The sequence below is a fragment of the Leptodactylus fuscus genome, unplaced genomic scaffold (assembly GCF_031893055.1).
Source record: "Leptodactylus fuscus isolate aLepFus1 unplaced genomic scaffold, aLepFus1.hap2 HAP2_SCAFFOLD_575, whole genome shotgun sequence".
In the NCBI taxonomy this organism is placed as follows: Eukaryota; Metazoa; Chordata; class Amphibia; order Anura; family Leptodactylidae; genus Leptodactylus; species Leptodactylus fuscus.
Genome location: NW_027440606.1, coordinates 311 through 26019, shown reverse-complemented (window position 1 = coordinate 26019; position 25709 = coordinate 311). Strand labels below are relative to the sequence as shown.

The window sequence follows — 25709 nt, the reverse complement described above, 5'->3', positions numbered from 1 at the left end:
ATACCGAGCCGTCCGCCGTGATGACCCGGAAGAGATGAGTACGTTTGCGGTTCAGATGCCGGAAGTATTTGTGAGATGTTTGTTGTAGGCGGGGACAGCGCAGTGTATGCCGGGAGCTGGGGATTTCCCGACACGAGGGCGAAGGAGGCTCCGAAAGCGAAGAAAACTGCAAAGTGGTGAGAAAAGCCCCGAATCTGCCCGGTGTGCAACCCCGTGTATCCCCCGTGTATCCCCCGTGTATCCCCCGTGTATCCCCCGTGTATCCCCCGTATGCAACCCCGTGTATCCCCCGTATGCAACCCCGTGTATCCCCCGTATGCAACCCCGTGTATCCCCTGTATATCCCCTGTATATCCCCTGTATACTGTGCCTTACCCCGTGTATCCCCTGTATATCCCCTGTGTGCAACCCTGTGTATCCCCTGTATACTGTATATACACCCTGTATACTGTGCCTCACCCTATATATGCACCCTGTATACTGTGCCGGACCCTATATATGCACCCTGTATACTGTGCCGGACCCTATATATGCACCCTGTATACTGTGCCTCACCCTATATATGCACCCTGTATACTGTGCCTCACCCTATATATGCACCCTGTATACTGTGCCGGACCCTATATATGCACCCTATATACTGTGCCTTACCCTGTATATCCCCTGTATACTGTGCCTCACCCTATATATACACCCTGTATACTGTGCTGGACCCTGTATATCCCCCTGTATACTGTGCCTTACCCTGTGTATTGTACCTCACCCTGTATATACCCTGTGTACTGTGCTGGACCCTGTGTATCCCCTGTATATCCCCTGTGTGCAACCCTGTGTATCCCCTGTATACTGTGCCTTACCCTGTGTATCCCCTGTATACTGTATATACACCCTGTATACTGTGCTGGACCCTGTATATCCCCCTGTATACTGTGCCTTACCCTATATACACCCTGTGTATTGTACCTCACCCTGTATATACCCTGTGTACTGTGCTGGACCCTGTGTATCCCCTGTGTGCAACCCTGTGTATCCCCTGTATACTGTGCCTTACCCTGTGTATCCCCTGTATACTGTGCCTCACCCTATATATACACCCTGTATATCCCCTGTATACTTTGCCTCACCCTATATATACACCCTGTATACTGTGCCTCACCCTATATATACACCCTGTATACTGTGCCTCACCCTATATATACACCCTGTATACTGTGCCTCACCCTATATATACACCCTGTATACTGTGCCTCACCCTATATATACACCCTGTATATCCCCTGTATACTTTGCCTCACCCTATATATACACCCTGTATATCCCCTGTATACTTTGCCTCACCCTATATATACACCCTGTATACTGTGCTGGACCCTGTATATCCCCCTGTATACTGTGCCTTACCCTATATACACCCTGTGTATTGTACCTCACCCTGTATATACCCTGTGTACTGTGCTGGACCCTGTGTATCCCCTGTATATCGTACCTCACCCTATATATACCCTGTATACTGTGCCTTACCCTATATATACCCTGTATACTGTACTTTATATATGCCCTGTATACTGTGTTGTACCCTGTATACTGTACTTTACCTTATATATACACCCTGTATACTGCAGTGTACCCCGTGTACTCTGCGCTGGCCCCCGCGTATGCCCCGTGTACTCTGCGCTGGCCCCCGCGTATGCCCCGTGTACTCTGCGCTGGCCCCCGTGTACTCTGCGCTGGCCCCCGCGTATACCCCGCGTACTCTGCGCTGGCCCCCGCGTATACCCCGCGTACTCTGCGCTGGCCCCCGCGTATACCCCGCGTACTCTGCGCTGGCCCCCGCGTATACCCCGCGTACTCTGCGCTGGCCCCCGCGTATACCCCGCGTACTCTGCGCTGGCCCCCGCGTATACCCCGCGTACTCTGCGCTGGCCCCCGCGTATACCCCGCGTACTCTGCGCTGGCCCCCGCGTATACCCCGCGTACTCTGCGCTGGCCCCCGCGTATACCCCGCGTACTCTGCGCTGGCCCCCGCGTATACCCCGCGTACTCTGCGCTGGCCCCCGCGTATACCCCGCGTACTCTGCGCTGGCCCCCGCGTATACCCCGCGTACTCTGCGCTGGCCCCCGCGTATACCCCGCGTACTCTGCGCTGGCCCCCGCGTATACCCCGCGTACTCTGCGCTGGCCCCCGCGTATACCCCGCGTACTCTGCGCTGGCCCCCGCGTATACCCCGCGTACTCTGCGCTGGCCCCCGCGTATACCCCGCGTACTCTGCGCTGGCCCCCGCGTATACCCCGCGTACTCTGCGCTGGCCCCCGCGTATACCCCGCGTACTCTGCGCTGGCCCCCGCGTATACCCCGCGTACTCTGCGCTGGCCCCCGCGTATACCCCGCGTACTCTGCGCTGGCCCCCGCGTATACCCCGCGTACTCTGCGCTGGCCCCCGCGTATACCCCGCGTACTCTGCGCTGGCCCCCGCGTATACCCCGCGTACTCTGCGCTGGCCCCCGCGTATACCCCGCGTACTCTGCGCTGGCCCCCGCGTACTCTGCGCTGGCCCCCGCGTACTCTGCGCTGGCCCCCGCGTACTCTGCGCTGGCCCCCGCGTACTCTGCGCTGGCCCCCGCGTACTCTGCGCTGGCCCCCGCGTACTCTGCGCTGGCCCCCGCGTACTCTGCGCTGGCCCCCGCGTACTCTGCGCTGGCCCCCGCGTACTCTGCGCTGGCCCCCGCGTACTCTGCGCTGGCCCCCGCGTACTCTGCGCTGGCCCCCGCGTACTCTGCGCTGGCCCCCGCGTACTCTGCGCTGGCCCCCGCGTACTCTGCGCTGGCCCCCGCGTACTCTGCGCTGGCCCCCGCGTACTCTGCGCTGGCCCCCGCGTACTCTGCGCTGGCCCCCGCGTACTCTGCGCTGGCCCCCGCGTACTCTGCGCTGGCCCCCGCGTACTCTGCGCTGGCCCCCGCGTACTCTGCGCTGGCCCCCGCGTACTCTGCGCTGGCCCCCGCGTACTCTGCGCTGGCCCCCGCGTACTCTGCGCTGGCCCCCGCGTACTCTGCGCTGGCCCCCGCGTACTCTGCGCTGGCCCCCGCGTACTCTGCGCTGGCCCCCGCGTACTCTGCGCTGGCCCCCGCGTACTCTGCGCTGGCCCCCGCGTACTCTGCGCTGGCCCCCGCGTACTCTGCGCTGGCCCCCGCGTACTCTGCGCTGGCCCCCGCGTACTCTGCGCTGGCCCCCGCGTACTCTGCGCTGGCCCCCGCGTACTCTGCGCTGGCCCCCGCGTACTCTGCGCTGGCCCCCGCGTACTCTGCGCTGGCCCCCGCGTACTCTGCGCTGGCCCCCGCGTACTCTGCGCTGGCCCCCGCGTACTCTGCGCTGGCCCCCGCGTACTCTGCGCTGGCCCCCGCGTACTCTGCGCTGGCCCCCGCGTACTCTGCGCTGGCCCCCGCGTACTCTGCGCTGGCCCCCGCGTACTCTGCGCTGGCCCCCGCGTACTCTGCGCTGGCCCCCGCGTACTCTGCGCTGGCCCCCGCGTACTCTGCGCTGGCCCCCGCGTACTCTGCGCTGGCCCCCGCGTACTCTGCGCTGGCCCCCGCGTACTCTGCGCTGGCCCCCGCGTACTCTGCGCTGGCCCCCGCGTACTCTGCGCTGGCCCCCGCGTACTCTGCGCTGGCCCCCGCGTACTCTGCGCTGGCCCCCGCGTACTCTGCGCTGGCCCCCGCGTACTCTGCGCTGGCCCCCGCGTACTCTGCGCTGGCCCCCGCGTACTCTGCGCTGGCCCCCGCGTACTCTGCGCTGGCCCCCGCGTACTCTGCGCTGGCCCCCGCGTACTCTGCGCTGGCCCCCGCGTACTCTGCGCTGGCCCCCGCGTACTCTGCGCTGGCCCCCGCGTACTCTGCGCTGGCCCCCGCGTACTCTGCGCTGGCCCCCGCGTACTCTGCGCTGGCCCCCGCGTACTCTGCGCTGGCCCCCGCGTACTCTGCGCTGGCCCCCGCGCTGTAGTGACCGGCACTTGTTTAACCCCTTAGTGCTATTTTACGTACACGCGTGTCAGGTAATGTGCTTCGTTCCCACGTGCCTGTACGTGATGGAGATTGTAGGGGCTCAGAGGCAGAGCCCGTGCGATCACTATGGGAGCCTGCTTGTATCTGACGGCAGGGACAGTGATTGCACCGATCCCCGCTTTTTAAGGTACCGTGATCAATAGCAATGACGGCACCCTAAGTGTTTGCCGGCTATAGAGCATGCCGCCGCCGCCGCCATCAGGAGCCCGTGTTAGCTGTAACTTACAGTTCACAAATAATAACAGAACTTAGCTTTTATTACCCCTAAAATATGTTAACAGGAGTCGTTTCCCCCCGAGATCATAAATAAATGTGGCCTGGTCTATATACCGCCATATAACACTTGTAATCCGCCGGGTACAGATAACGGGAGAAGACGGCATGAGACCAAAACAGACAATAACGGCAAGTCAATGGTTAGATCTTACCAGTCCTAGGCATGAGAGGAGGAGGAATGGTCCCCGGGACCAGAGGGCTCATGTATTCCCTATTAGGCCCTCTTCACACTGACCCTCTGCTCCCCAATGACTCCCGTCCCAATCTGTCCCTATACAGTCCCTACGCTGCGTTTCGGGTGGTGCATTAACACCCATCATCAGGGGACCTGACTAAGCTGAGAAAGAATTCACTCCTACCCAAAACAAATGGGAGGTGGAAGTGCCTGAGCACAGGGGTGCACGGCGAAGCAACAATCTGGGATCACAACTAGTCAAGCATGTCCTTTCCTGGCTAGACATTAAGTGGCACCCCACATACACATGACACAGGCCTTATATAGATACACGCTCCACCTCTTTCAATGGAATCAATCTCACCTGTATATAGGGGCCATGATTCGCGTCCTTCCCACGTGGCGCCATATTCGGCACATATAGATGACGTCATGTCATCCTCACGGACACGTGATGCAGATTCCCAAGGCTCGCGAGAGTGCACATGGCCTTCACGCCTGCGCACTACTCTCCATTCTGTGGATCTCATGCAGATCTAGAGGTGTCATTTAGAAGGTTACATGTGATTGTAAACTAGGGAGTAGGAGGAGGGTGGGAGAGCGCTTAGGCGATAGAAGGAATTCACGCGACACCCCGATTGCAGAACACGTCAATTCACGCCACGGAGGGGATGCCAGATGTCGTCTACATTTTATGGGGATAGACATTGTAAAACCACCCTCTAGAGGGGGAGATTGGGGCACGTTGACCCTACAGCGAGAAGCGGAATGGATCTTTAAATTGGGGACCGTTTCCCCAGGAGGGCTTAATGAACAACTGGATTCTTGTTGTTGTTTGTAGATTTCTGATCTATCTTACCGTATTTTCCGGACTATAAGCCGCACATAAAAACCTACGATTTCCTCAGAAATCGTAAGTGCGGCTTATAGTCCGGTGCGGCTTATATATGGATGGAAGCGGCGGCAAAGACTGTGTGCCGCTTCCATACATACATAAAAGGCACCGTAAGGGTGCATTCACACTACCGAACGCCGGCGTGTATCACAGCCGTACACGCCGGCGTTACAGCAGGGCTGCCGGACACTTCCTATTCATTTCTATGGGAGCAGGCATGCGAGCGCTCCCTATAGAAATGAATGGAAAAAAGCAGTCCATTCATTTCTATGGGGAGCGCTCGCATGCCGGCTCCCATAGAAATGAATGGGAAGTGTCCGGCAGCCCTGCTGTTACGCTGAAACAGAACGTGAAACTTACCCAGCGGTGCAGGGCGGGCATTCAGGCCTCCTCTGCCTCCGATGTTCCGTCCTTCTCCTCCGGCGCTCGCTGATAATGGCCGGGGCGCATGCGCAATATCATAATGCTTCTACTGCGCATGTGCCTTGGCCATTATCAGCTTGCGAGCGCCGGAGGAGGACGGAACATCGGAGGAAGAGGAGGCCTGAATGCCCGCCCGCCCTGCACCGCTCGGTAAGTTTCACATTCTGTTTCAGGCTTTTATTTTAAAACGGGGGGGGGGGGGGGTAGTTTAACCTAACGTTTACGGTTGGGCTCTATCAGCATGATTTTGCTGATAGAGCCCCTCCTCGCCTGCCGAGCGCTTCCAATAGAAGCGGGGGGTTAAGCGGCCGCTGGCAAAGTCTGCCTGCCGCCGCTTTCAATAAGATATAATGCGCACCGGACTGCAGCTTATAGTCCGGTGCGCCTTATATATGGACCGAGACGGACTATAAGGCGCTCATTGGCAATGCGGCGCTTAGTCCAGTGCGCCTTATAGTCCGTAAAATACGGTACTTGCCTTTCTCTTTGCTTCCACAGTGTTCCACTCTTTGTCACAATAAGATTTGGGGTGGTAGTCTAGCTAAATTTTGGGGTGGCTGGGATGGATGTATTTTACTGGTACATGTATCCAGTTGTCAGTCTCACCATACTGGCGGGCTGATTTGCTTTTGAAACTGAGGGGGAGGTGTTATCTTTTCCCCTCCCCTGGGTTTGATGCAGCCAGGGTGATTTATAACTTGCGCAGTCGCGCGCTCACTATGTGAACGGAGTATGTTATTCTTTGCAAGTCCATGGAATAGAGAGTAGTGCGCAGGCGTGAAGGCCATGTGCACTCTCGCGAGCCTTGGGAATCTGCATCACGTGTCCATGGGGATGACATGACATCATCTATATGTGCCGAATATGGCGCCACGTGGGACGGACGCGAATCATGGCCCCTATATACAGGTGAGATTGATTCCGCTTGAAAGAGGTGGAGCGTGTATCTATATAAGGCCTGTGTCATGTGTATGTGGGGTGCCACTTACTGTCTAGCCAGGAAAGGACATGCGTGACTAGTTGTGACCCCGGATTGTTGCTTCGCCGTGCACCCCTGTGCTCAGGCACTTTCACCCCCCATTTATTTTGGGTAGGAGTGAATTCTTTCTCAGCTTAGTCAGGTCCCCTGATGATGGGTGTTAATGCCCCCCCTGAAACGCAGCGTAGGGACTGTATAGGGACAGATTGGGACGGGAGTCATTGGGGAGCAGAGGGTCAGTGTGAAGAGGGCCTAATAGGGAATACATGAGCCCTCTGGTCCCGGGGACCATTCCTCCTCCTCTCATGCCTAGGACTGGTAAGATCTAACCATTGACTTGCCGTTCTTGTCTGTTTTGGTCTCATGCCGTCTTCTCCCGTTATCTGTACCCAGGGGATTACAAGTGTTATATGGCGGTATATAGACCAGGCCACATTTATTTATGATCTCGGGGGGGAAACGACTCCTGTTGACATATTTTAGGGGTAATAAAAGCTAAGTTCTGTTATTATTTGTGCATCAGTGCTTGGTATTCTAATTCCCTGATGTGAGTAGTTATTGTCATCTGGGGAGCGTTCTACAGCAAAGCCTTGGCTTATCATTCTGTAACTTACGGATACCGCGCTGCTCCTTAATCCTCCTTGGGGGCCAGTTCCGATACAGGGTTTGACCCCTTGCATGCCAGAATGCAAAGGGGTTTAGTTGTCTTGCTGCCACTACCCCTGCGGCGATATCGGGCGGTGCCGGCAGCTATAAATTGCCATTTGGGGTCTGGCCAGTGACCCCCAGGCTGCTAAGACCCCCAAGTATCTGCCAGGACGAGAGGAAGCTAGTCTATGTGTCTGCACAGACTACTTTCCTCTATAGACTGCAATACACGTGTACTGCAAGTCTATGGATCGTATAGAGCCATGGTCCTCTCTGATCGCTGCTTCTAGTGTCCTTATAGGACAACAAAAAAGATTTAAAACAATGACGTGTGTTTAAAAAAAAAAAAAATTATAAAACCCCACAAACTCCCCACAAAATGACTTGCATAAAAAAACCACCAAAATATTAATAAAAACATTACATGTTTGGTATTGCCACGTCCATAACAATCTGTGCAATAAAAATGAAACAATATATAACCTGCTCGGTGAGCATCGGGGGGGGTGGAGGTAAAAAAACCCCGCAGGAAATAGGTTTACGTTACCGTACCGACCCTCAGAATAACGGTCACATGTTACTTATACTGTACACTGCACGCCGTTACCGTACCGACCCGCAGAATAACGGTAACATGTTACTTATACTGTACACTGCACGCCGTAACCGTACCGACCTGCAGAATAACGGTAACATGTTACTTATACTGTACACTGCACTCCGTAACCGTACCGACCCGCAGAATAACGGTAACATGTTACTTATACTGTACACTGCACTCCGTAACCGTACCGACCCCCAGAATAACAGTCACATGTTACTTATACTGTACACTGCACTCCGTAACCGTACCGACCCGCAGAATAACGGTAACATGTTACTTATACTGTACACTGCACACCGTAACCGTACCGACCCACAGAATAAAGGCCACATGTTACTTATACTGTACACTGCACGCCGTAACCGTACCGACCCGCAGAATAAAGGTCACATGTTACTTATACTGTACACTGCACGGCATAATCGTACCGACCCGCAGAATAACGGTAACATGCTACTTATACTGTACACTGCACGCCGTAACCGTACCGACCTGCAGAATAACGGTAACATGTTACTTATACTGTACACTGCACACCGTAACCGTACCGACCCACAGAATAACGGTAACATGCTACTTATACTGTACACTGCACGCCGTAACCGTACCGACCCGCAGAATAAAAGCCACATGTTACTTATACTGTACACTGCACACCGTAACCGTACCGACCCGCAGAATAAAGGTCACATGTTACTTATACTGTACACTGCACGCCGTAACCGTACCGACCCGCAGAATAAAGGTCACATGTTACTTATACTGTACGCCGTACCGACCCGCAGAATAAGAGCAACATGCTACTTGTACTGTACACTGCAACCGTACCGACCCACAGAATAACGGTAACATGTTACTTATTCTGTACAGTGCACGCCGTAACCGTACCGTCCCGCAGAATAACGGTAACATGTTACTTATACTGTACACTGCACGCCGTAACCGTACCGACCCGCAGAATAAAAGCCACATGTTACTTATACTGTACACTGCACGCCGTAACCGTACCGACCCGCAGAATAAAGGTCACATGTTACTTATACTGTACACTACACGCCGTAACCGTACCGACCCGCGGAATAAGAGCAACATGCTACTTGTACTGTACACTGCAACCGTACCGACCCACAGAATAACGGTAACATGTTACTTATTCTGTACAGTGCACGCCGTAACCGTACCGACCCACAGAATAACAGTCACATGCCCAATAATGGTGTCATTGCGAAATACATTCCATCCCGCAAACAACAAGCCCTTATATGGCTGCGTCACCAGAAAAATAAGAAAAAGATAACATCTAGCAATGTGAGGATACCCCCCCCCCCCCCCCCCCCCCCAAATCACCAAATCATTAGAACACAACTGGCTGCGGCGGGAAGGGAATGTATAAGCTGTGAGAGCAGATATCAGGGGACGCCCCAAATTTACAGCTTATGAGGGAAAAGACCCCAGAATGACACCCCCCCCCCCCAATCATAGGAGCTACTGGGACATAGAAGGGAATGTGGTGTTGGCAGTGTCCTCCGCACAGCTTCCATATTCCCTCCTCACCGTCCACTGTACATTCCCGCCTACTATACTGATTCTTGGTAAATTCTTTGAGGGGTGCAGTTTTCAAAATGGGGTCACTCTTTGGGGATCCACTGGTACCTTACAGGCTCTACAAACATGGCATGGCGTCCAGATACCAAACGCCTAAATCTCCAAAAGCCAAATAGCGCTCTTTCCATTCCAAGCCTCGCCATGTTCCCATACAGCAGATTATGACCCTGTATATGGGGTATTGCTGTGTTCAGGACACATTGGGTAACAATCTGTGGGGGGAAGGGGGTTGGGGAGTTCTCCTTTAACCCCTTGTGAAACTGCAAACTTTGGGGATAAAGGGACATTTTAGTCAGTTTTTGCTTACACATCCCAACATTTGTAAAATCTGTGAAACAACTGTAAGGTCAAAATGCTCACTGTACCCCTTGACAAATTCTGTGAGGGGTGTAGTTTCCACTTTTGGGGGGTTTCCATTGTTTTGGTCCTCTAGGGGCTCTGCAAATGAGACATGGCACCTGAAAACTATTCCAGTAAAATCTCCTGTTCTAACACCCAGTGTCGCCCCTTCCCTTCTGCCATCTGCCCAAATATCAGTTTGCACCCCCATGTGGGGGATTTCTGTGCACGGGAGACACGGCATGATAAACTGTCAATGGATTTTCTCCTTTAACCCTTTGTGAATGTGATCATTTTAGGTCTAAATGAAAGTATTAGTGAAAAAAATGAAATGTCTAAATTTCACCTCCATATTGTTTTTATTCTTATGAAAAGCTTAAAGGGTTAACAAACACCCCAAATGCTGTTGTGAATAATTTGAGGGGGGCAGTTTTGAAAATGGGGTGATTTATGGGGGTTTCTATTATATCGGCCTTTATAATTCCTTTCAGAACTGAAGTCATCCCTAAAAAAAAAAATTAGGGGGAATTTTCTTGTAAATCTGGAAAATCGCTGCTAAGGTGCATTCACACTGAGTATACGCTGAGCTGATTCTGAACGTAAAACACATTGAGAATCAGCGCGTACAAAGCAGATCCCATTCATGTCTATATGAGCCGGCGTACGAGCGCTCCCCATAGAAATGAATGAGCGCGTACAAAGCAGATCCCATTCATGTCTATATGAGCCGGCGTACGAGCGCTCCCCATAGAAATGAATGAACACATTGAGAATGAGCGCGTACAAAGCAGATCCCATTCATGTCTATATGAGCCGGCGTACGAGCGCTCCCCATAGAAATGAATGAACACATTGAGAATGAGCGCGTACAAAGCAGATCCCATTCATGTCTATGGGAGCCGGCGTACGAGCGCTCTCCATAGAAATGAATGAACACATTGAGAATGAGCGCGTACAAAGCAGATCCCATTCATGTCTATGGGAGCCGGCGTACGAGCGCTCTCCATAGAAATGAATGAACACATTGAGAATCAGCGCGTACAAAGCAGATCCCATTCATGTCTATGGGAGCCGGCGTACGAGCGCTCCCCATAGAAATGAATGAACACATTGAGAATCAGCGCGTACAAAGCAGATCCCATTCATGTCTATGGGAGCCGGCGTACGAGCGTATCACGAATAGGGAAAAAAGCAGCCCATTCGTTTCTATGGGGAGCGCTCGTACGCCGGCTCATATTGAAATGAATAGGATCTGCTTTGTACGCGCTGATTCTGAATGTGTTTTTATCAGCTCAGCGTATACTCAGTGTGAATGCACCTTAACACTTGTAAGATCCAACATTAAGACAATGAAAAGATGATCGGCTATAAAGCAGAGATACGGGAGATGATAGTTATTCAGGTACTTGGGTGGTATCTGCCTGAAAAGCCGAGAATTTCACAGTTTGAAAACTGCAATTTTTTTTCCAAATTTCCAATTTTATTTTATTTATAAATACAAAAATATTGCTTAGTGTTTACCAGTGACATGAAGTACAATGTGTTACGAAAAAACAATCTCAAAATCACTTGTGTAAGTTAAAGCATCTCAAAGTTATTGCCATTTAAAGTGACTCATGTCAGTTTTGAAAAATGAGGCCCGGTCCTTAACGCACTTTTGGGCGGGTCCTTAAGGGGTTAAAAAATAAATAAATCCAGAATTTGATGCAACAGCAGAGACTTGAGCCCCATAAAAAAACACCTTGTAAGGGCTCGTTCACACGGGGCTATGGAGGCTGCTAGCAGGAGAAAAAAATCCACGTGACCTTTCTTCAGGTGTTTTCCGCCTGAGAAAGGCAATAGAAGTGAATGGGAGGTGGAAGATGCCGAGGTTTTTATGCAGCCATTCACTTTAGGGGAGGGGGAAACAGTGTGGCATTTTTTGAAGTGGTTTTTATCAAAAAACGCAACAAGGTCCAAAAACTGCTTCCTAATTAGGAAGCGTTTTTTTTTCCAGACCAAAATAAGCCACACGTAATTTAATGTGAACTAGCCCTAACCGTGAACACCATATTTTAAGGATTTCCTTCATGAGTCTGCCCCTCTTGCTGACACGCAGCCTGCTCCCCCATGTCCCCCCTCTTGCTGACACGCAGCCTGCTCCCCCATGTCCCCCCTCTTGCTGACACGCAGCCTGCTCCCCCATGTCCCCCCTCTTGCTGACACGCAGCCTGCTCCCCCCATGTCCCCCCTCTTGCTGACACGCAGCCTGCTCCCCCCATGTCCCCCCTCTTGCTGACACGCAGCCTGCTCCCCATGTCCCCCCTCTTGCTGACACGCAGCCTGCTCCCCCATGTCCCCCCTCTTGCTGACACGCAGCCTGCTCCCCCATGTCCCCCCTCTTGCTGACACGCAGCCTGCTCCCCCATGTCCCCCCTCTTGCTGACACGCAGCCTGCTCCCCCATGTCCCCCCTCTTGCTGACACGCAGCCTGCTCCCCCATGTCCCCCTCTTGCTGACACGCAGCCTGCTCCCCCATGTCCCCCCTCTTGCTGACACGCAGCCTGCTCCCCCATGTCCCCCCCTCTTGCTGACACGCAGCCTGCTCCCCCATGTCCCCCTCTTGCTGACACGCAGCCTGCTCCCCCATGTCCCCCCTCTTGCTGACACGCAGCCTGCTCCCCATGTCCCCCCTCTTGCTGACACGCAGCCTGCTCCCCCATGTCCCCCCTCTTGCTGACACGCAGCCTGCTCCCCCATGTCCCCCCTCTTGCTGACACGCAGCCTGCTCCCCATGTCCCCCCCTCTTGCTGACACGCAGCCTGCTCCCCATGTCCCCCCTCTTGCTGACACGCAGCCTGCTCCCCCATGTCCCCCCCTCTTGCTGACACGCAGCCTGCTCCCCCATGTCCCCCCTCTTGCTGACACGCAGCCTGCTCCCCCATGTCCCCCCCTCTTGCTGACTCGCAGCCTGCTCCCCCCATGTCCCCCCTCTTGCTGACTCGCAGCCTGCTCCCCCATGTCCCCCCTCTTGCTGACACGCAGCCTGCTCCCCCCATGTCCCCCCTCTTGCTGACACGCAGCCTGCTCCCCCATGTCCCCCCCTCTTGCTGACACGCAGCCTGCTCCCCCATGTCCCCCCTCTTGCTGACACGCAGCCTGCTCCCCCATGTCCCCCCTCTTGCTGACACGCAGCCTGCTCCCCCATGTCCCCCCTCTTGCTGACACGCAGCCTGCTCCCCCATGTCCCCCCTCTTGCTGACACGCAGCCTGCTCCCCCATGTCCCCCCTCTTGCTGACACGCAGCCTGCTCCCCCATGTCCCCCCTCTTGCTGACACGCAGCCTGCTCCCCCATGTCCCCCCTCTTGCTGACACGCAGCCTGCTCCCCCATGTCCCCCCTCTTGCTGACACGCAGCCCTGCTCGCCCATGTCCCCCCTCTTGCTGACACGCAGCCTGCTCGCCCATGTCCCCCCCTCTTGCTGACACGCAGCCTGCTCGCCCATGTCCCCCCCTCTTGCTCACACGCAGCCTGCTCCCCATGTCCCCCCTCTTGCTCACACGCAGCCTGCTCGCCCCATGTCCCCCCTCTTGCTCACACGCAGCCTGCTCGCCCATGTCCCCCCTCTTGCTCACACGCAGCCTGCTCGCCCATGTCCCCCCTCTTGCTCACACGCAGCCTGCTCCGCCCATGTCCCCCCTCTTGCTCACACGCAGCCTGCTCCCCCATGTCCCCCCTCTTGCTCACACGCAGCCTGCTCGCCCATGTCCCCCCTCTTGCTCACACGCAGCCTGCTCGCCCATGTCCCCCCTCTTGCTCACACGCAGCCTGCTCCCCCATGTCCCCCCTCCTGCTCACACGCAGCCTGCTCCCCCATGTCCCCCCTCTTGCTCACACGCAGCCTGCTCGCCCATGTCCCCCCTCTTGCTCACACGCAGCCTGCTCGCCCATGTCCCCCCTCTGCTCACACGCAGCCTGCTCCCCATGTCCCCCCCTTCTTGCTCACACGCAGCCTGCTCCCCCATGTCCCCCCTCTTGCTCACACGCAGCCTGCTCCCCCATGTCCCCCCTCTTGCTGACACGCACCCTGCTCCCCCATGTCCCCCCTCTTGCTGACACGCAGCCTGCTCCCCCATGTCCCCCCTCTTGCTCACACGCAGCCTGCTCCCCCATGGTCCCCCCTCTTGCTCACACGCAGCCTGCTCCCCCATGTCCCCCTCTTGCTCACACGCAGCCTGCTCCCCCATGTCCCCCCTCTTGCTCACACGCAGCCTGCTCCCCATGTCCCCCCTCTTGCTCACACGCAGCCTGCTCCCCAATGTCCCCCCTCTTGCTGACACGCACCCTGCTCCCCCATGTCCCCCCTCTTGCTGACACGCAGCCTGCTCCCCCATGTCCCCCCTCTTGCTCACACGCAGCCTGCTCCCCCATGTCCCCCCTCTTGCTCACACGCAGCCTGCTCCCCCATGTCCCCCCCTCTTGCTGACACGCACCCTGCTCCCCCATGTCCCCCCTCTTGCTGACACGCAGCCTGCTCCCCCATGTCCCCCCTCTTGCTCACACGCAGCCTGCTCCCCCATGTCCCCCCTCTTGCTCACACATTCTGTCTCTTCTCTCCTCCATACCTTCCCTCAGTCTCTGTTCCCAGCAGATTCCTCTGTGTAACGCCGCACTGTCCTGTACAATTCAGAAGAGCTCCGCCCACAACGAGACTGATCACATGGTCATGATGTCATCAATGGTCCTTTAGCCCACTAGGATTTAGCATCTACCGTGTATATACCTTGTATACTGTGCTAGACTCTACATACACCCCATATATACCCTGTATATTCTGTTACCTGGTGTACTGTGTGTATATGTAGCCTGTACACCCTGTATACTGTAAGGTATATAACCTGTATATATGACGTTAATATTCTCTCTCCTGCAGTTACCCGGCCTCTATGGACCCACCAAGTGAGGCAGTTATGGAGCCGCCGCTGAGCCAGGAGACGTTTGAGGACCTCTGGAGTCTGTGAGTAACAACAACAGCGCCGCCGCAGGAGGAAGTGATCGCCTAGCCTGACCCCATTTACCTCAGTCACCGCCGCAGTGCCCCCTATACACAGTATATATTATGCTCTCCTCATGGCTCCTGTTGCCTGTATGACCCTGTAGGGGGTGGTGCAGGCTTATGGCTCCTCCTGCCTGTGGGGGGCGGCGCAGGCTTATGGCTCCTCCTGCCTGTAGGGGGCGGCGCAGGCTCATGGCTCCTCCTGCCTGTAGGGGACGGCGCAGGCTCATGGCTCCTCCTGCCTGTAGGGGACGGTGCAGGCTTATGGCTCCTCCTGCCTGTGGGGGGCGGCGCAGGCTTATGGCTCCTCCTGCCTGTGGGGGGCGGCGCAGGCTTATGGCTCCTCCTGCCTGTAGGGGAAGGTGCAGGCTTATGGCTCCTCCTGCCTGTGGGGACGGTGCAGGCTTATGGCTCCTCCTGCCTGTGGGGGGGCGGCGCAGGCTTGTGGCTCCTCCTGCCTGTAGGGGGCGGCGCAGGCTCGTGGCTCCTCCTGCCTGTGGGGGGCGGCGCAGGCTCGTGGCTCCTCCTGCCTGTGGGGGGCGGCGCAGGCTCGTGGCTCCTCCTGCCTGTGGGGGGCGGCGCAGGCTCGTGGCTCCTCCTGCCTGTGGGGGGCGGCGCAGGCTCGTGGCTCCTCCTGCCTGTGGGGGGCGGCGCAGGCTCGTGGCTCCTCCGGCCTGTGGGGGGCGGCGCAGGCTCGTGGCTCCTCCGGCCTGTGGGGGGCGGCGCAGGCTCGTGGCTCCTCCGGCCTGTGGGGGGCGGCGCAGGCTCGTGGCTCCTCCGGCCTGTGGGGGGCGGCGCAGGCCTCGTGGCTCCTCCGGCCTGTGGGGGGCGGCGCAGGCTCGTGGCTCCTCCTGCCTGTGGGGGCGGCGCAGGCTCGTGGCTCCTCCTGCCTGTGGGGGGCGGCGCAGGCTCGTGGCTCCTCCTGCCTGTGGGGGGGCGGCGCAGGCTCGTGGCTCCTCCTGCCTGTGGGGGGCGGCGCAGGCTCGTGGCTCCTCCTGCCTGTGGGGGGCGGCGCAGGCTCGTGGCTCCTCCTGCCTGTGGGGGGCGGCGCAGGCTCGTGGCTCCTCCTGCCTGTGGGGGGCGGCGCAGGCTCGTGGCTCCTCCTGCCTGTGGGGGGCGGCGCAGGCTCGTGGCTCCTCCTGCCTGTGGGGGCGGCGCAGGCTCGTGGCTCCTCCTGCCTGTGGGGGGCGGCGCAGGCTCGTGGCTCCTCCTGCCTGTGGGGGGCGGCGCAGGCTCGTGGCTCCTCCTGCCTGTGGGGGGCGGCGCAGGCTCGTGGCTCCTCCTGCCTGTGGGGGGCGGCGCAGGCTCGTGGCTCCTCCTGCCTGTGGGGGGCGGCGCAGGCTCGTGGCTCCTCCTGCCTGTGGGGGGCGGCGCAGGCTCGTGGCTCCTCCTGCCTGTGGGGGGCGGCGCAGGCTCGTGGCTCCTCCGGCCTGTGGGGGGCGGCGCAGGCTCGTGGCTCCTCCGGCCTGTGGGGGGCGGCGCAGGCTCGTGGCTCCTCCGGCCTGTGGGGGGCGGCGCAGGCTCGTGGCTCCTCCGGCCTGTGGGGGGCGGCGCAGGCTCGTGGCTCCTCCGGCCTGTGGGGGGCGGCGCAGGCTCGTGGCTCCTCCGGCCTGTGGGGGGGCGGCGCAGGCTCGTGGCTCCTCCGGCCTGTGGGGGGCGGCGCAGGCTCGTGGGCTCCTCCGGCCTGTGGGGGGCGGCGCAGGCTCGTGGCTCCTCCGGCCTGTGGGGGGCGGCGCAGGCTCGTGGCTCCTCCTGCCTGTGGGGGGCGGCGCAGGCTCGTGGCTCCTCCTGCCTGTGGGGGGCGGCGCAGGCTCGTGGCTCCTCCGGCCTGTGGGGGGCGGCGCAGGCTCGTGGCTCCTCCTGCCTGTATCACTCGAGGTTGGTCGCTCTTCTGTCTCTCGCCCTATAGAGGGGTTGACGTGGCTGCGATGCTTTTCTTGACCCCCTCCTTGTTCCCTTTCAGGTTACCAGTTGACAACCTCCATGGGGTGAGCTGCCCGGAGGAGAACATGCTGGTGAGTGCCCTTCTCAGGTGTCGCCCATATATGTGTGTGCGGGGTGGGCTATAAGGGGGGCGTGTTGCCATTGTTCCTCGCCTTGCGCGTGTTGCTGTCTCTTCATTGTGTTTGGGTTCCTTCTTTTAGGACTTTGGCTACTCGATGACGCCTGTCATGTCCTGCATTACAGGAGGGTGGGGTGAGTAGTACATTTGCCCCCGTCCCTCCTCTCGGCCGTCCCCTCCACTGAAGACTACCCCGGACATCATGGTTTAACGGCTGGAGTTCCAGCAGAATGGGACGGCTAAGTCAGTGACTTGCACGGTGAGTGTGAACTTGTCTGGACTTGTTTACCCCCTCCCCGGGTAATAACCCTCATCCTCTCACCCCTCTGGTTTCAGTATTCTCCAGACCTGAACAAGCTCTTCTGCCAGTCAGCCAAGACATGTCCAGTCCTGATCCGTGTGCAGAGCTCCCCACCCATGGGGTCCGTGCTGCGCGCCGTGGCCGTGTACAAGAAGTCTGAACATGTGGCTGAGGTTGTCAAACGTTGTCCCCACCATGAGAGGAGTCTGGAGCACGGGGAAGGTGAGTGCGGGGGGCGCTCGCTCTACTGTCACAGGAGGGATACAGGGATAGTGGGATATATCCTCTGTATACTGGAGGGGTCTGGATACAGTGGGGTATATCCTCTGTATACTGGAGGGGTACGGGGACAGTGGAGTATATCCTCTGTATACTGGAGGGGTCTGGATACAGTGGGGTATATCCTCTGTATACTGGAGGGTGCGGGGACAGTGGGATATATCCTCTGTATACTGGAGGGGTGCGGGGACAGTGGGGTATATCCTCTGTATACTGGAGGGGTGCGGGGACAGTGGAGTATATCCTCTGTATACTGGAGGGGTCTGGATACAGTGGGGATATATCCTCTGTATACTGGAGGGGTCTGGATACAGTGGGGTATATCCTCTGTATACTGGAGGGGTGCGGGGACAGTGGGATATATCCTCTGTATACTGGAGGGGTACGGGGACAGTGGAGTATATCCTCTGTATACTGGAGGGGTCTGGATACAGTGGGGTATATCCTCTGTATACTGGAGGGGTGCGGGGGACAGTGGAGTATATCCTATGTATACCGGAGGGGAACGGGGACAGTGGAGTATATCCTCTGTATACTGGAGGGGTGCAGGGACAGTGGGGTATATCCTCTGTATACTGGAGGGGTGCGGGGACAGTGGGGTATATCCTCTGTATACTGGAGGGGTGCGGGGACAGTGGGGTATATCCTCTGTATACTGGAGGGGTGCGGGGACAGTGGGGTGTATCCTCTGTATACTGGAGGGGTGCAGGGACAGTGGGGTATATCCTCTGTATACTGGAGGGGTCTGGATACAGTGGGGTATATCCTCTGTATACTGGAGGGGTACGGGGACAGTGGAGTATATCCTCTGTATACTGGAGGGGGTCTGGATACAGTGGGATATATCCTCTGTATACTGGAGGGGTACGGGGACAGTGGGATATATCCTCTGTATACTGGAGGGGTGCGGGGACAGTGGAGTATATCCTATGTATACTGGAGGGGTGCGGGGACAGTGGGTGTATCCTCTGTATACTGGAGGGGTACGGGGACAGTGGAGTATATCCTCTGTATACTGGAGGGGTCTGGATACAGTGGGGTATATCCTCTGTATACTGGAGGGGTGCGGGGACAGTGGAGTATATCCTATGTATACCGGAGGGGAACGGGGACAGTGGAGTATATCCTCTGTATACTGGAGGGGTGCAGGGACAGTGGGGTATATCCTCTGTATACTGGAGGGGTCTGGATACAGTGGGGTATATCCTCTGTATACTGGAGGGGTACGGGGACAGTGGAGTATATCCTCTGTATACTGGAGGGGTCTGGATACAGTGGGATATATCCTCTGTATACTGGAGGGGTACGGGGACAGTGGGATATATCCTCTGTATACTGGAGGGGTGCGGGGACAGTGGAGTATATCCTATGTATACCGGAGGGGGAACGGGGACAGTGGAGTATATCCTCTGTATACTGGAGGGGTGCAGGGACAGTGGGGTATATCCTCTGTATACTGGAGGGGTCTGGATACAGTGGGGTATATCCTCTGTATACTGGAGGGGTACGGGGACAGTGGAGTATATCCTCTGTATACTGGAGGGGTCTGGATACAGTGGGATATATCCTCTGTATACTGGAGGGGTACGGGGACAGTGGGATATATCCTCTGTATACTGGAGGGGTACGGGGACAGTGGGGTATATCCTCTGTATACTGGAGGGGTACGGGGACAGTGGGGTATATCCTCTGTATACTGGAGGGGTCTGGATACAGTGGGATATATCCTCTGTATACTGGAGGGGTACGGGGACAGTGGAGTATATCCTCTGTATACTGGAGGGGTCTGGATACAGTGGGGTATATCCTCTGTATACTGGAGGGGTACAGGGATAGTGGGATATATCCTCTGTATACTGGAGGGGTACGGGGACAGTGGGATATATCCTCTGTATACTGGAGGGGTTGGATACAGTGGGGTATATCCTCTGTATACTGGAGGGGTACAGGGGACAGTGGGGTATATCCTCTGTATACTGGAGGGGTGCGGGGACAGTGGGATATATCCTCTGTATACTGGAGGGATACAGGGATAGTGGGATATATCCTCTGTATACTGGAGGGGTAATGGGGACAGTGGGGTGTATCCTCTGTATACTGGAGGGGTGCGGGGACAGTGGGGTATATCCTCTGTATACTGGAGTGGTACGGGGACAGTGGGATATATCCTCTGTATACTGGAGGGGTCTGGATACAGTGGGGTATATCCTCTGTATACTGGAGGGGGTACAGGGACAGTGGGGTATATCCTCTGTATACTGGAGGGGTGCGGGGACAGTGGGATATATCCTCTGTATACTGGAGGGGTACGGGGACAGTGGAGTATATCCTCTGTATACTGGAGGGGTCTGGATACAGTGGGGTATATCCTCTGTATACTGGAGGGGTACAGGGATAGTGGGATATATCCTCTGTATACTGGAGGGGTACGGGGACAGTGGGATATATCCTCTGTATACTGGAGGGGTCTGGATACAGTGGGGTATATCCTCTGTATACTGGAGGGGTAACAGGGACAGTGGGGTATATCCTCTGTATACTGGAGGGGTACGGGGACAGTGGGGTATATCCTCTGTATACTGGAGGGGTGCGGGGACAGTTGGATATATCCTCTGTATACTGGAGGGGTACGGGGACAGTGGGATATATCCTCTGTATACTGGAGTGGTACGGGGACAGTGGGGTATATCCTCTGTATACTGGAGGGGTACGGGGACAGTGGGGTGTATCCTCTGTATACTGGAGGGGTGCGGGGACAGTGGGATATATCCTCTGTATACTGGAGGGTACGGGGACAGTGGGGTATATCCTCTGTATACTGGAGGGGTGCGGGGACAGTGGGATATATCCTCTGTATACTGGAGGGGTACGGGGACAGTGGGATATATCCTCTGTATACTGGAGTGGTACGGGGACAGTGGGGTATATCCTCTGTATACTGGAGGGGTACGGGGACAGTGGGGTGTATCCTCTGTATACTGGAGGGGTGCGGGGACAGTGGGATATATCCTCTGTATACTGGAGGGGTACGGGGACAGTGGGGTGTATCCTCTGTATACTGGAGGGTGCGGGGATAGTGGGGTATATCCTCTGTATACTGGAGGGGTACGGGGACAGTGGGGTGTATCCTCTGTATACTGGAGGGGTGCGGGGATAGTGGGATGTATCCTCTGTATACTGGAGGGGTGCGGGGACAGTGGGATATATCCTCTGTATACTGGAGGGGTGCGGGACAGTGGGGTGTATCCTCTGTATACTGGAGGGGTGCGGGGACAGTGGGGTATATCCTCTGTGTACTGGAGGGGTGCGGGGACAGTGGGGTGTATCCTCTGTATACTGGAGGGGTGCGGGGACAGTGGGGTGTATCCTCTGTATACTGGAGGGGTACGGGGACAGTGGGGTGTATCCTCTGTATACTGGAGGGGTGCGGGGACAGTGGGGTGTATCCTCTGTATACTGGAGGGGTGCGGGGACAGTGGGGTGTATCCTCTGTATACTGGAGGGGTGCAGGGACAGTGGAGTATATCCTCTGTATACCGGAGGGGTATGGGGACAGTGGGATATATCCTCTGTATACCGGAGGGGTACGGGGGACAGTGGGGTGTATCCTCTGTATACTGGAGGGGTGCGGGGACAGTGGGATATATCCTCTGTATACTGGAGGGGTGCGGGGACAGTGGGTATATCCTCTGTATACTGGAGGGGTGCGGGGACAGTGGGGTGTATCCTCTGTATACTGGAGGGGTACGGGGACAGTGGAGTATATCCTCTGTATACTGGAGGGGTGCGGGGACAGTGGGATATATCCTCTGTATACTGGAGGGGTGCGGGGACAGTGGGGTATATCCTCTGTATACTGGAGGGGTGCGGGGACAGTGGGGTGTATCCTCTGTATACTGGAGGGGTACGGGGACAGTGGGGTATATCCTCTGTATACTGGAGGGGTGCGGGGACAGTGGGGTATATCCTCTGTATACTGGAGGGGTGCGGGGACAGTGGGGTATATCCTCTGTATACTGGAGGGGTGCGGGGACAGTGGGGTATATCCTCTGTATACTGGAGGGGTGCGGGGACAGTGGGATATATCCTCTGTATACTGGAGGGGTGCGGGGACAGTGGGGTATATCCTCTGTATACACTGGGGGAGGTACCTTATATGTTTGGCTCCTCCCATCTTCTTACAGCTTTTGGTTCTTCTGTCAGATTCTGCTCCTCGCAATCACCTGATCCGGGTAGAAGGGAACACTCAGGCGTATTACACAGAGGACAGCAACGGTCGGCATAGCGTGTGTGTGCCATACGAGGAGCCGCAGGTGAGCACTGTGCGTCCCCTCATATATCCCCCCCCCCTCCCCCAAATATCCCGTGACCCCCTAGTGCTCTCCATCCACAGGTGGGCTCAGAGTGCACCGTCCTCCTCCTGAACTACATGTGTAACAGTTCCTGCATGGGCGGGATGAACCGGCGGCCAATCATGACCATCGTTACCCTGGAGTCTAAAGAGTAAGTGTGTGCTGCTCCTCCTCCCCCTCCCCTCCTGGGGTAGGGATTCACCCGAGCCGCCCCTCCCCCTCCCCTCCTCCCCCTCCCCCTCCCCTCCTGAGGATGGGATTCACCCGAGCCGCCCCTCCCCCCTCCCCTCCTCCCCCTCCCCCTCCCCTCCTCCCCTCCCCTCCTCCCCCTCCCCCTCCCCTCCTGAGGATGGGATTCACCCGAGCTGCCCCTCCTCCCCTCCTCATCTCCTCCTCCCCCTCCTCCCCCTCCCCTCCTGAGGATGGGATTCACCCGAGCTGCCCCCTCCTCCCCCCCCCCCCCTCCCCCTCCTGAGGTTGGGATTCACCCGAGCTGCCCTTCCTCCCCTCTTGAGGTTGGGATGCACCCGAGCTGCCCTTCCTCCCCTCTCCCCTCCTGAGGTTGGGATTCACCCGAGCTGCCCTTCCTCCCCTCTTGAGGTTGGGATGCACCCGAGCTGCCCTTCCTCCCCTCTCCCCCTCTTGAGGTTGGGATTCACCCGAGCTGCCCCTCCTCCCCCTCCCCTCCTGAGGTTGGGATTCACCCGAGCTGCCCCTCCTCCCCTCCCCTCTTGAGGTTGGCATTCACCCGAGCTGCCCCCCCTCCCCTCTTGAGGTTGGGATTCACCCGAGCTGCCCCCCTCCCCCCTCCCCTCTTGAGGTTGGGATTCACCCGAGCTGCCCCTCCTCCCCCCTCCCCTCTTGAGGTTGGGATTCACCCGAGCTGCCCCTCCTCCCCCCTCCCCTCTTGAGGTTGGGATTCACCCGAGCTGCCCCTCCTCCCCCCTCCCGTCTTGAGGTTGGGATTCACCCGAGCTGCCCCTCCTCCCCCCTCCCCTCTTGAGGTTGGGATTCACCCGAGCTGCCCCCTCCTCCCCCCTCCCCCCTCCCCTCTTGAGGTTGGGATTCACCCGAGCTGCCCCTCCTCCCCCCTCCCCTCCTGAGGTTGGGATTCACCCGAGCTGCCCCCTCCTCCCCCCTCCCCTCCTCCCCTCCCCTCCTCCCCCTCCCCTCCCCTCCTCCCCCTCCCCTCCTCCCCTCCTCCCCCTCCCCTCCTCCCCCTCCCCTCCTCCCCCTCCCCTCTTGAGGTTGGGATTCACCCGAGCTGCCCCTCCTCCCCCTCCCCTCTTGAGGTTGGGATTCACCCGAGCTGCCCCTCCTCTCCTGAGGATGGGATTCACCCGAGCTGCCCCTCCTCCCCCCTCCCTCTTGAGGTTGGGATTCACCCGAGCTGCCCCTCCTCCCCCTCCCCTCCTCCCCCTCCCTCCTCCCCTCCCCTCCTGAGGTTGGGATTCACCCGAGCTGCCCCTCCTCCCCCCTCCCCTCCTGAGGTTGGGATTCACCCGAGCTGCCCCTCCTCCCCCCTCCCTCCTGAGGTTGGGATTCACCCGAGCTGCCCCTCCTCCCCCTCCCCTCTTGAGGTTGGGATTCACCCGAGCTGCCCTCCTCCCCCTTCCCCTCTTGAGGTTGGGATTCACCCGAGCTGCCCCTCCTCCCCCTTCCCCTCTTGAGGTTGGGATTCACCCGAGCTGCCCCTCCTCCCCCCTCCTCCCCCCTCCCGTCTTGAGGTTGGGATTCACCCGAGCTGCCCCTCCTCCCCCTCCCCTCTTGAGGTTGGGATTCACCCGAGCTGCCCCCTCCTCTCCTGAGGATGGGATTCACCCAGCTGCCCCTCCTCCCCCCTCCCCTCCTGAGGTTGGGATTCACCCGAGCTGCCCCTCCTCCCCTCCTGAGGTTGGGATTCACCCGAGCTGCCCCTCCTCCCCCCTCCCCTCTTGAGGTTGGGATTCACCCGAGCTGCCCCTCCTCCCCCCTCCCCTCTTGAGGTTGGGATTCACCCGAGCTGCCCCTCCTCCCCCTCTCCCCTCCTGAGGTTGGGATTCACCCGAGCTGCCCCTCCTCCCCCTTCCCCTCTTGAGGTTGGGATTCACCGAGGCTGCCCCTCCTCCCCCCTCCCCTCTTGAGTTGGGATTCACCCGAGCTGCCCCTCCTCCCCCTCTCCCCTCTTGAGGTTGGGATTCACCCGAGCTGCCCCTCCTCCCCCCTCCCCTCTTGAGGTTGGGATTCACCCGAGCTGCCCCTCCTCCCCCCTCCCCTCTTGAGGTTGGGATTCACCCGAGCTGCCCCTCCTCTCCTGAGGTTGGGATGCACCCGAGCTGCCCCTCCTCCCCCCTCCCCTCCTGAGGTTGGGATTCACCCGAGCTGCCCCTCCTCCCCCCTCCCCTCCTGAGGTTGGGATTCACCCGAGCTGCCCCTCCTCCCCCCTCCCCTCCTGAGGTTGGGATTCACCCGAGCTGCCCCTCCTCCCCCCTCCCCTCCTGAGGTTGGGATTCACCCGAGCTGCCCCCCCTCCCCTCTTGAGGTTGGGATTCACCCGAGCTGCCCCCCCTCCCCTCTTGAGGTTGGGATTCACCCGAGCTGCCCCTCCTCCCCCTTTCCCTCTTGAGGTTGGGATTCACCCGAGCTGCCCCTCCTCCCCCCCTCCCCTCCTGAGGTTGGGATTCACCCGAGCTGCCCCTCCTCTCCTGAGGATGGGATTCACCCCAGCTGCCCCTCCTCCCCCCTCCCCTCTTGAGGTTGGGATTCACCCGAGCTGCTCCTCCTCCCCCTCCCCTCTGGAGGTTGGGATTCACCCGAGCTGCCCCTCCTCCCCCCCTCCCCTCCTGAGGTTGGGATTCACCCGAGCTGCCCCTCCTCCCCCCTCCCCTCCTGAGGTTGGGATTCACCCGAGCTGCCCCTCCTCCCCCCTCCCCTCCTGAGGTGGGATTCACCCGAGCTGCCCCTCCTCCCCCCTCCCCTCCTGAGGTTGGGATTCACCCGAGCTGCCCCTCCTCCCCCTCCCCTCCTGAGGATGGGATTCACCCCAGCTGCCCCTCCTCCCCCCTCCCTCCTGAGGTTGGGATTCACCCCAGCTGCCCCTCCTCCCCCCTCCCCTCCTGAGGTTGGGATTCACCCAGCTGCCCCTCCTCCCCCCTCCCCTCCTGAGGTTGGGATTCACCCGAGCTGCCCCTCCTCCCCCCTCCCCTCCTGAGGTTGGGATTCACCCGAGCTGCCCCTCCTCCCCCCTCCCCTCCTGAGGATGGGATTCACCCCAGCTGCCCCTCCTCCCCCCTCCCCTCCTGAGGTTGGGATTCACCCCAGCTGCCCCTCCTCCCCCCTCCCTCCTGAGGTTGGGATTCACCCCAGCTGCCCCTCCTCCCCCCTCCCCTCCTGAGGTTGGGATTCACCCCAGCTGCCCTCCTCCCCTCCCCTCCTGAGGTTGGGATTCACCCGAGCTGCCCCCCCTCCCCTCTTGAGGTTGGGATTCACCCGAGCTGCCCCCCCTCCCCTCTTGAGGTTGGATTCACCCGAGCTGCCCCTCCTCCCCCCTTTCCCTCTTGAGGTTGGGATTCACCCGAGCTGCCCCTCCTCCCCCCTCCCCTCCTGAGGTTGGGATTCAGCCGAGCTGCCCCTCCTCTCCTGAGGATGGGATTCACCCCAGCTGCCCCTCCTCCCCCCTCCCCTCTTGAGGTTGGGATTC

The 25709-nt window shown here is 58.3% G+C and overlaps 1 protein-coding gene across 1 annotated transcript; it reads left to right on the top strand.

Annotated features, from left to right (window-relative positions):
• Positions 1 to 102: 102 nt before the first annotated feature.
• LOC142188610 (cellular tumor antigen p53-like) lies at positions 103 to 22181 on the top strand (the record flags this gene model as incomplete). Its single annotated transcript, XM_075261893.1, is given in 10 exon segments — positions 103 to 176; positions 14914 to 14997; positions 17000 to 17051; positions 17181 to 17213; positions 17215 to 17262; positions 17264 to 17311; positions 17313 to 17357; positions 17435 to 17621; positions 21882 to 21991; positions 22072 to 22181. Coding segments are annotated over 9 exon segments (704 nt in total), but the record flags the coding sequence as incomplete, so codon positions are not given.
• Positions 22182 to 25709: the final 3528 nt, after the last annotated feature.